The 12156-nt window shown below is 39.7% G+C and overlaps 1 protein-coding gene across 3 annotated transcripts in view; it reads right to left on the bottom strand.

Annotated features, from left to right (window-relative positions):
• Window positions 1-360: 360 nt before the first annotated feature.
• The window catches only part of LOC129751536 (interferon regulatory factor 2-binding protein 1-like), a 64546-nt gene continuing 52750 nt past the window's right edge, over window positions 361-12156 (bottom strand). For all 3 annotated transcript variants that reach the window (XM_055747090.1, XM_055747089.1, XM_055747088.1), the window contains one exon: window positions 361-5588. In XM_055747090.1, coding sequence (XP_055603065.1) covers window positions 5448-5588 — 141 coding nt within the window. In that variant the 3' untranslated portion in view covers window positions 361-5447. The remainder of the gene's footprint in view (window positions 5589-12156) is intronic.

The raw sequence follows: 12156 nt of genomic DNA on the forward strand, positions 1-12156 counted from the left end.
CGGCAATATCCAGGAAAATTGAATCAATCCGGGCTTTTTTTCAATGATATCCGGGCATACCCGCATAAAACCGGGCAATCTGGCGACCTTATTTTAAGCACTCATGGGTTTTCATGAGCTTCAAAGCGGTCTTCTCGATCTTTTTTTTTGGAACTTAAATTTGGTTGGCATCAGCAACATTAAATAAGTCCGAATGCAGATTACGAACCAAAGAACTGTTAGAAACTTTCGGTTGCTTGGACTGATAAAAACGGATGTATTCAATGTCAATAAAAGTTAAAAAATGAAAAAATTTAAAAAAAAGATTAACAACTGCGGATAAATTTCGGGTTTATTTGAAATAACAAAACCAACTGCACCTTATGTACTCCAATTTGTTTGAAATATTTTGACTTTATTGTATGTACAAACATGTTTTTTTTTTTCATTTGTGAGTGTTTCGCGTACAAAGTGTTTTTATCATCGATTTCGGTTTTTTTTATCTTCATTCGTTCGTTCCACAAAGTTTATATATATACGAACTTCCGAATTTCGAACTTCAAGTTACTCGAGTTCCGCTGTTTTTGTTTTTTTAGATTATGTCTTTGTTTCGTTTTTTGTTTTGTTTTTTTTTTATTTTATCAATGACTTCAATGCTTGAATGTTGATATTGTAAGTTTACGGAATAGTGATTTATTTTATTTCACTTCATTTTTAATTATTTTATTCTCAAACTGACCCTAAATTTATTCCAATCCTCGATAGCTATGATTTTCTACAAATTGAATCCTGTTTTTAAAAATGGCGATTTCTCTTTTCATTTATTCTATTGCTTTCTGGGTGTTTTGTTTTATGTTTTTCGTTCCAAGTTATGCCTATTTATTTCAATACAAATGGGAACATCCAAACGAAACTGATTATTTTCATCTTTCCTTTATCTTTCGTTTCTGACTCGTTCCTTTGTAAGGTTTAGTCAGATTTTTTTTGAAGATTTTTTTATAAGGATTAAGACCTCCTAGAGTTAGTATTTGCTGTTTTCTTTTGGGTTTTTAGATAGTTCACATCATGAGATTTCTTTCTTTAATGATTTTACATTTATGTACAGGTATGGCGAGTGTCGTGTTCCAATATGTTTGACTTTTTCGAAGCTTGATCGATGGGTTTCAATTCATTGTTCCGATCCGAAATAACGGTCCCCCCAGTCGACTCTGCTTCTTACAGTCAGTGAATGCGTAACAATCTGTAACGGAACCGAAAAAGAAAATGTTGTTGCATGTTTTTGACCATCACCGGAAAAATCGAGATGGCTATGTTTAGTAGCAATTTAACAATTTGGCATTATCCTGGTAATTTTGTGTTCCACCAAAAGTCCAATAAAATCTTTGTGTGTCACGAATTGCACTCGCTCTCAAATTGTTCGTTTTTTTTTGCCTTGGGTGAAATGGGTTAAGCTAGTGAACCAAAACTGGTCCGTTACGATCGATAATGACCTATAGCGAAAATGAAAACCCTCAGATCGCCATTAGATTCCACTTTTGGAGAATGGTAATGATTCGTGTGAGCTGTAAGAGGCAAAACAAGTAAGGTACACCGGGGTAAGTGGGGACGCGGGGTAAGTGGGGACGGTGGCTATTAAAACAATACTGTCCACTATTTTTTCAAACTTTTAATGCAGAATGTTAAATTTACTTGTAATCTATCCAATAACTGTAAAAGAGATACGGTTCCGACGATTGCGGATGTTTACGGTGACTTTGTGTAAATTTTCTATTTTTAACTACGATGTGGAGTTGATGTGCATCTTTTTCAATCGCAAATTTCTCGTAAACTAGCTGGTTCTTGACGAAAAACTCTACATTGAAACAATCCTTACATTCAAAACAACCAATTAGGAAAGGAACGACGGTTAAAAATATAGAAAAAAGGGTTTATTTGCAAAAATCTAAAATTTTGTTTCCAAACCCTACCTGGGGTAAGTGGGGACGGCTTTATAAATACTTGATGTTTACACATTTTTTTCAATTTTCTCTTCTTCATTCAATACAATTTAGCTTTATTTAACATTCAGATCATGAAAAGTTGGGAAAATTACTTGTTTTTTCTAAAATAAGTATATATTCTCGATAATATCGGATTACACACAAAAATCATTGTAAGATGCCTTCTAAATAGTACCATGAACTTTTTTCAAAATTTCGGACGGTTCGAGCAATAAAGTAACGTATTCAACCAAAAAAACACAAATTTGTTGAAAATTTCCTGAAAAATCAAAGGGAAAATCTACCGTCCCCACTTACCCCATAAAGCGGGGTAAGTGAAGACACCAGCAGTCCATAACAATTTACGTGATAACTTTTTTCGCTTTGCGTCTATCAAGCTCATCTCTTCAGCATTTGTGAACAACATGTTCTGCATCACATTGAACGCGATTCTATCAAAATTGACCCACTGCTGATTTTTTAATGATTTTTTAAAGTTGAACTATACGAAAAACCGTCCCCACTTACCCCGGTGTACCTTAAGTTGGTTTAAAATTAATAAGGCTTCTAGTTTGTTCTCGTTACTGTATGTGTAAGTGGATGTAGGTAGTATAATTGATTTTTACAAACGAGTAACAAGCCATGTCTCTCACTGTCTTTAAAGCTATTGGCAGAATTACATTCTGTCCAAAAAGCTTTAACGGTTCGCTGAACTTATCCATAGTTATTGCATTTACTATTGGTAGAATTTTTACTCAGGTTTCATGGGGGCCAAAACGAGAAACGATGGTTATAAATCAACTTTTTCACTACTTCGATAAAGAGACAGAGAGACGTGCGGCCAACGTAGGGACGCATCCGCTCCATAAAATAATGAACAAACAACAATTCTTGCTATCGCTGCATCTGCTTAGTGGTATCTGGTTCTATGCGTTTAGTTAATTATGTTATTTGGAGCTAATTGCTATCGAATATTCTGTTTCTTGAATCTAACGACAATCATTTCCGCGGGATCAAAACTACATGTTATGATTCAGGCGTTATCCTGTCTACGTGGTTTGGTTAATGATTGACCCGAAAACAAAAATCAGGCCTGAGGATATCCCGTAGTAAGATAGGCTTTTACTAAATTGTTCTTCTATTCATTCAGTTGTTTTACTCATAGCACTATAATAGCTGAAGTTCGCTCTTATTTTCGATGCTTCAAATTTTGAGCTGCTCCGTCTTATTGGGTTATTTGTTCTACGTACTTCCAATATGTACGTTTCACGGAATAAGTTTCAATGTTTAGGTGGATTTCACTTTACTCTCGTAGAATCTTAGAATTGGTTTAAGGTACATTTGAAGTCTTAAATGCAACCGGACAATAAATGTAAAAAACACAGGTTAGAAAAATAAATCAAAGAAACTTCAATCGATGTAGATATCTATCATGTTGCTTTGTATAAAAAATTTCTAAGTACCTATAAGATAAAACAGATCCGAAAAATGAAGAAAAAGCTAATTTAAAAATATATCGGACGTTTGGTAAACTTTTGAGATAAAAGTCTAAGCCTTCACTTTACATAAATATTACAAAAAATAGAACTTGAAGTTCCACTATCACAAGGTAAAATAATTACCAACTAACTGAACACCATAATATACATTTGAAAATCCCTAACAAAACTTGTCAAATGTTATTACCGAAACTCAAAGAAAGGAAACATAAGTTGTGTAAATAGAAAAAAAAGCTCAAATAATACAACATACAATTCAAACTTCATTGCAAACACTAAACATAGCAGAGATCAGCAATCAAAGATGAAAAAAGAAGGATTTCTTCAAACATAAAATAAAAATAAATAAATCCAATACGCGTTCTTCACTGCATAGACTCATAGATTTGTATTTTTGAATCTTTTTTTTTTCTTAACATATAGTAAACATGATCATTTGTTTGTATTTTTTGAATCACTTAGAATTAATAAATTAAAATAATAAACATAAATGTTCTCTTCGTTTTACTCTCTCTTGTTTAAACATTTATTTCTCGCGACTTTATGTACATAAAAGAATTGAAACTTTTAAAATTAACTAAAAGCTAGTCATAAATATGTGTGTGTGGTTCTAGCGAATTTTAGATTAGAAGTAAACAAACTTATAGTTAGTTTTTATTCTTGTTTCAATTAAAAAGAACATGTTATCAATTAAGTCAACTCTTAAAATAGAGTTATTTGTGTTTTCAACCTCCTCCTTCGCATGCTTCCCGTTGCTTTCTTTTTGTAGATGCTTCGTTATCGAAAACAAGGAGTCGATAGCTCTCTTTTTTACATTGGTTTTCTAAAACTTGCGAAGAATATTGACTGACTGTGTTAGCAGAGATTTTCTCCACAATCATTTTTTTGCGGAAGTTAAAATCTAGAAATTCTTAACTCATAAAAAATCTTTTCTTTCTAAAACAAGTATAATAGTTGGGGAGCCGGGAGGGAGGGGTTTTTTCATGGGTTTTTCTATCCCTTTCTTTTTGTACAGCAGCGTTGTCTAACTTTTGCACGCGAGCAAAAGTTTTTCCAATTGTGTTTGCCTTCTCCTTTGTAGAACATCCGGCTTACAAACTATAACTTATGATTTCGTTCTCGTCTGCTTACAAGACTAAATATTCCTGGCATGTGTGTTTATTCTCCGTTTTTTTTTTCTTCTCTTTAGAAAAAAAATAAAAACTACTAAAGAACCATTTTGTTTTGTATGTGATTTTAAATCCCGCTCGATCGGCCCTTTCTACAGGGATGTGCGAGATAGCCAAAAATTCGCCCGGTAACCGTTCGGAAACAGACGGTAAAAGTGTTGTCCCAAAACTAAGGAACAATTAACGGCATCCAAATTGCCGAATCATTTTTATTTATAAACTGTATGGCTTATCCTATTTTGATTATGTACAACAATTGTTCATTTGTTATTGTTTTCCAAGATTTTTCCTTTTTCTCTATAAAACTTTCCTCCAGTTTTCTGTTTTTCCAATTGCTAAATCCGATTTTTACCAATGGTTAGCAGACAAAAACCCTGCCACTTTCGAGATTCCCTCTTCTTGTTTGCCAACTTGAACAACCAATTCTTCACTCCAACTGCTGTCTGAGGTCACTAAGCAGACCGCTGAACCGAGTTGAACTCCTTCCAACCGACCGCTGTAGTGGGATTTTCCGGATGATCAGCGCCAGTAGGACCCAAATTTACATGATTGGCGTTGGTGCGATAGTGCCGCAATCCGTTATCGGTCGCAATCCAGTGCCCAACAGCTGGTCCACTGCTGCCAGCCGGTTGACGGTGGTAGTAAGACAGCTCCTGATACGCCGATGCAGCCGAAGTCGAAGAAAACGAAGAAGAGGTGGCTGAGGAGGAGGAGGAGGTGGAGGCGGAGGAGCACAGGCCGTATGATGAGCAGCCCGTTGGTGTCGATGGCATCGATGTTGTGGTGTTCGTCGTCCCCTGGACATCAGGGTTGCCGCCCCTCTACGTTTCGCGTTCCTTCTTGACCTTGAGCTCCTCGCCAAGGATAGTGGCGATCTCGCCCTGCATGAAGGCCCACGGTATCGTCGAGTTGGCCAGCGGGCACTTTTCTCCACTGGGGCAGTACACCTCGGCACCGGAGCCCTGAAAGTAAAAGATATAATTAAAGTATGAATGATATGCCTTCAAGAAAATCGGTATGAGTATAGATTGTTATTCAATTGTTCTAAGCTTTTGAGTTTCGGGGTTCTGTTTTTATGATAACTTAGGGCATATGGAATAACCGTCATTTTAAAATCGTGTAGTTCAACCAAATTTTGGCTGCGTACTGTTGTTTACATCCAAGTGAAATGAGCGTTGTCATTTTTTTGATGCTTTTGCGAATAAATCTGAAAATGCGTGGCTTTACTCCCGAGCAATAAATCAATGATTGCTGATCCCTTATCGTAAAGACTCGGGTTTGACCACACAAACCTATCCGCCTTTAGGTTCGGGGCCTGACCTCTTCTCTAACGACTCGAAGCCCGACCTCTTATCTCTAGGATTCAAGGTTCGCCACCTTGCCCGTCGTGTGCCTGATCGAGAGCAGCTTATCCTAGACTCGCGACTGTCACGGCACATGCGCGGTACTTAACGCAACGACTCGGATGATTCCCGACGAAGAAGCCATCCTACTCCGACTCGAATGGCTCACCCGGCGTCGAGAGCCACTCTACCCGTGGATATTCCCCGATCGTGGAATAACCCTTTCCCAACGATTTCCACTACAAAGATGGTCAAGTCTTAACGCGGCGCACCCACGGCATGCGCTACGCAGAAGGTGTTGCCTTATCTTTGTAGCTTCAAACCGTGGGGTCGGACGTACTCTACTCGACAGCCTCCCGTCAGTCTTCTCTGACCGTTGTCCGGTCTTCTTTATCCCCTTTGGCTGGCAACTCTAGGATTTTCGACCCGAGGATTTTTCTGCTCGTTGTGTGTCAGATCGAGAGCAGCTTGTTCTGGACTCGCGCATGTCACGGCATACGTTCGGGACTTTGAACGCTACGACTCGGATATTGTCGATGACGACATCCTACTCCGACTCGAGAGGCTCGCTTAGCATCGAGAGCCTCTCTACCCGTGGGTATCCTCCGACAGTGGTTAACCTTCTTCCTTCGTTGTCTGCTTTCGTGTCGGGCCCACAGGCGGCGAATATGGGAGTACGTATCGCCGCAAACCTCGTACAGACAAACACCATATGTTCGGATGTTTCCTCCACGTCCCCTCAATCTGGCAAAGCCACATGTCCAAACCGGTAGTGGTACTTCATGAAGCATCCATGACCAGTAAGGAATTACGTCATATAGTAGTCCACTTCACCGTGCTTCTTCCGATTCAGCTCCCGATGTACGAGATCAGACGATGGGTCCACGTTGAGCTGTCCCACTGCTGCTGCCAGTTGGACATCGAGTCCTCATTGGCGAGATCTCGTACGTTGGGCGTGCCTTTGTTGTCGTAGCAGTAGACATCCTCCTCAAGCAAAACCTAGATGGGCATGACACCCGCCACTACACAGCCGCTGAACGCTGCTAAGTCGCCGCAGGTTACAGTTTTTTCCCAGGGCCTGCCTCCAGGCCGTTGCTCCGTACCGCAAGAATAATGTGGTCACACTTGCCAGGATCCTCCTTTTACTACTTCGGATTGCCGAGGAGTTCGGCATCATCCGTTTGAGTGTGGCCGTGGCCATTGCCGCTCTCTTGCACACGTAGTCGATATGGCTCGTAAAGCTGAGCCTGTCATCTATCATCACCCCTAGGTACTTGATCGCGCGTTTGGACACGATATTGCGCGGTCCAACTGCAATGGTACCCGGTCCAACTGCAATGGTACCTGTTTGGGGTGAGATCAGGTTGGTGATTAGCACCATCTCGGTTTTGTGGTGGGCTAGACGCAGGCACTTGGAGTGCATCCAGCTTTCCACTGCCTGGATAGCTACCGTGGCCAGTAGCTCAACCTCCGCTGTTGAGGAGCCTCTCGCCAAGAGGACTACATCATCCGCAAATCCTACGAGTTCAGCTCCCGATGGGAAGCTCGTTCGTAGGAGTTCGTCGTAAGTGATGTTCCACAGAACCGGGCCGAGTATTCATCCCTGTGGAACACCCGCCGAAACATCTTTTGTTCGCAAATCCTCACCGGTCATATACTGCAGTTGGCGATTGTGAAAGTAACTTTCCACAAGCCTATACAGATATGCCGGGATCCTCATTCGGATGAGCGACGAAGCAATCGCTGTCCAACTGACACTGTTTAAGGCAGGGGTGGCCAAGATTTTCAACAGGCGGGCCAAATTTTAGTACTGAGACTTGCTTGCGGGCCACACAACAATTTTTTTCTTTAGTATTAAATGCAAACGAATTTCAGTGAGTTACCTAAAGTATGAATTTAGCCAAATATTTTTTTTTACATGTTTTCAAAATGAAGATTTTCGAGATTCAGTATAGATTTTTATCAGTTTAAAAAATCAAAACAAAAATTTAAAAGTGTTTGATATACTTTTAACGAGCTAACAGACAAGATTATACCTTCCAATTCAGACTCAATACATGGGTTATGAACTAAATTCAATTCCCTCGACAATACTTCACACACATAGCGTTTTTTAGAGATTTTAAACTTTCTGGGCTTATTCATCCCATAAGGATCACTCTGTAGAAAGGGATTGTTCGAAACAAAATACCCTTCCTAAGCATTTCTTACGCTTTTAATAATAATAATAAAAAATAATATAAAAAGAGCTCTTCCGTGTTATGTTCTTGTGTTGTTCTTTTGGAAGCTTTCAAAATTTGCACATACCTAATCTAAATGTTTAAATTTTAATGATCGTTCTTTTAAAATTTTCCATTTGATCAAATTTTAATTCGATAAATGGGAAAGCCGTTCATAAAAAGGATAAAAATAATTTATTTTTTTTTTTTCAAATTATCATTGTCATTTCACTTTTTTTAAATAAAAAAAAAACAAGTAAAAGTAAAAAATTACTATAAAAAATATATTTTTATAAAAGTCTCCTTCTTCGTTATATGTAAGTACCAAATTAGTTCAAGTTGAAATTTAGATGAATTTTACATAGCTCAATATTTTAATTGCAGAGTCTGGCTATTTTTATTGCAGAGTCTGGCTTTAAAAATATGATTACTTATTATTAAGGCCTCTTATTTCATATCTTCTAAATTATTTTCTCTCTTAATTTTTGGTGAACTTACAGATAAAAAAGGCTCCACAATCTGAGGGAAACTTCATATGAATCATCTCGCTTGTCAAATTGTCTTTTTTGGAGCTTTTTAACAAAAAAATTTGGAGAGAAAATCTATTTTTAACCAAAACAAAGCACATTGATTAGCGATCAGCGTTTTAATGCCCAACACTGTCTATAAGATTATATACCATGGCACGTGAATTAAAAATACGTTACTAAACTAAGATATACCATTTCTATCTAATTTGATAAATGTTACCTGTTTCTGTTGAACTTAAGTACAAATAAAGTGTGTGAGGTTTTGTATTTTTAAAATCAATTTTAACAGGCTGAATAATTTTTGTCAGTAAACAAAGATTCGAAAATAGAATTCGATTGACAAATAGTAGAAGTTTTGTACCAACATAACTCTGATAATGGTGTGATTACAATATAATGTGATAATTTTACAAACCAGATTTCAATTATTTTGAGCTTCTGTTTTCCTGTTTGTTTGTATCAATCGAAGCTGACAAATAAAATTTCAGACAACAAAATCAAGAAATACTAAATTAATGTTTTGTAAAAATCTTGTGAGTGATTCTGAAATACGGTGAATTATCAGCTCAAAATAAACATAAATATTTTTTTACTTTCCCATTATTATTTTAATGTACTGAGTTACTCGAGTTCTTACGTAATATATGAGCATATCTTCCTGACGCCTTCCAAACTCTTCAAAAATATACTAGTTTCCGCTTGAAGACTCTCAACGCTCCCAGAATAGTGGAGACTAATTTTAATACTACTTGTATGAAGTAACTAAATAACAAATATTTATTGCATAATATGTGAGTAAAGTACAAAGAATATGTAAAATGTTGTAAAAATTTAAGAATATAAAAATGTTTCTCTTTTGCTTGTTATATTTCGTTTCTTTTAAAAGATGTAGAAGGAAAACATTCAATTCTGAAAAAAGCTTCGCGGGCCACAAAAAGACAGACGCGGGCCACATGTGGCCCGCGGGCCATGGTATGGCCACCCATGGTTTAAGGCGTTCTTCACCTCCAGAGTGACCACCGCGCAAAAGCGGAGCCCTCTCCTCTTGGTTAACCTGGCTCTGTCCGCTACCTCGATGACCGAGCGGATGGCATCAAGTGCTCAAAACTGTTGACATGCTTAGATGAAAGTGAAATAATTGTCCATTCAATGTCTACATTTCACGTTTCCATCATTGCCCCCGATCAGTCAAAGTAGCAATCTGTGACTGACGGTCGAAAAAGTAACTTCAGTTTCGTACCCGTGAATGTGATCTTTTCAAAAACTCAATCATCTAAATTCGGAGATTATTATAGAATGAACAACGATTTTTTTTGGGATTTTACTGCTTGGGCGTTATTTATCCCCTACAAACAATGCATTGCGAGGGTTCTCATTATTTTTTTTTTCAGGTTACAGTTTACTAAGAAACTATTAAATACCAATTTAAAAAAATCGTTTTTAGAGACATTCTATCATACGAACACACCTAATGATACAGTGTAATGATAGTCACGTTAAGTTGATTTTGCAAATGTTTAGACATCGTAGTTAGGAATCCGGATGAAAACTTTTTCAGTTGTCTGGTAGAATAAAAAGTACATCTGATCATGTAAAATCCATTTAACCTGATTGTGTTTTTTGTTTACTGTCACAACGTTGTGGATTGAATGAGTGTAGAGTGAATGACCAAAGCAAAGCATGTATTCACTGTCATTATGAAGTTCGTCGAGGCAAACATGATTTTATTTCATTGTCTTTCGAAGCACTTTGTGAAGAAATTTATTTTCTCTCATTCATGCCCCACTGCGGTCAACGAATATGATTTCTTCAAGCTCTGATGGCATCTACAGTGCTGCGACCTCTACGGAAACCAAACTGCCTTCACTGCGATCTCTCGAAGTTCTTCCACCGTTATCCGCTCTTCGGCGCTGGTGTCCCAGTCATACGGGACTGTTGGCCAGCGGGTAACATCGTGCTGTGGGAACAGCTCATTGATGATGACTCTCACATTTTCCGGGCACGTTTCAGGCGGTGCACCCCCACTTTTAGTTCTGCCCATGACTACCCGATAGGCGTCACCCCATGGACAGTCGTTGGCGTCACGGCATAACTGCTTGAAACGTGCCCTCTTACTTGCGTTGATGGCCCTGAGGAGGGTTGATCTCGCGCTTGTGAAGCGCCACAATAACTGGTGTGCTGTGTAGCAGTGGTTGAGGTTAAGTTGGACGACCTCTATGCTTTTGGCGCCCGGGGTGGTACCGCCTGCGCCTTTTTATAGGCGGAGTACCTAGGGTTGCCAGCAGCGTGGTCTCCAGCGCAGACAGGGCATTTAGCATGCTTCTTGCAGTTAGGCGATTTGTGCCGGTTTCTCTGCAGCGCCAGCATATGCCACTTCTGTCCTGCGCAGTGCAGTCGAACGACTTGTGGCCGAACTCCAAGCACTTAAAGCACATGTCCGGTTGCTGGGGAATGGATATCTGACGGATCGACCATCCCACCACTTCCACACCTAAGTGCGGCGTTTGTTGCTGCAACTGGAAGCTTGACCAGCCCAATCTGCATACCATATCTGGTCCGAGCAGATTTTGCACTGCTCGACCAGTGCCACCTGCAGTTCTTCTTCTGTCGTGACTTCATCCAGGTTTTTAACCCGGATGGTCACCTCTTTACAGAGGGCACGTACCTCAGCCTTGTCGCCAAGGGCTTCGGCCGCCTTAGCCGTAAGGGTCCCGCTGGAGTTTCCCGTGCCACGCTTTAGTTCCAGGATCATCTCGCCGGTGCGTGTCCGGCGGATCCTTCGACCGTTTTCACCGAGATCGGCGAGGTCCTCATTAGTACGCATCTGTCGCAGGACATCTGCGTACGTGCCCTCAGGTGCCTTGACGCCTCTCCTCTCTCCCTGGCGCGACGTTTGGGTCATTGGGGTCGGGCTTTTTTCGTTTCCGCCCCCTTCTGCCAATCTGTGAGCTTGGCCTGGTAACGTTCTAAGTCAATCCTGCGCCAGTCTACCTCTACGTTTGATAGAAAGGGACTTAAGTATTCCCCGGTTTGGCAGTTTACCTGGTCATTGTTGAAGCATACGGACCCTATCTAAGCAGTCCCAGAGCAGATCGACTCTGTTCACCAGAGATGTGGGAATTCGCAGTTTCTGACCAATTTCTTGACACCCTGGCTGAAATCAAGGAACTGGTAACACGAATAAAGAGAGAATTCAACCGGTGCTATGAATCTGCCGTAATCGTTACGGCTACTTCAAGCAAAATTACGGCTCACCCGTAAGCAAAACCGTGCAGGTTTTGTGAGTCGCTGCCTGCGGAATATTATCCGCGCTTGGTGACCTGGCAACTGGTTCTCAAACGTGGAACTACATCGCCGGTGTCATCAAAAGGCGCTAGAAATCGTGATTCGTGAACGTAAGTGGAGATTGATTGGGCACACGTTGCGAAGAGATGAAAA

This window comes from Uranotaenia lowii, chromosome 3 (assembly GCF_029784155.1).
Source record: "Uranotaenia lowii strain MFRU-FL chromosome 3, ASM2978415v1, whole genome shotgun sequence".
In the NCBI taxonomy this organism is placed as follows: Eukaryota; Metazoa; Arthropoda; class Insecta; order Diptera; family Culicidae; genus Uranotaenia; species Uranotaenia lowii.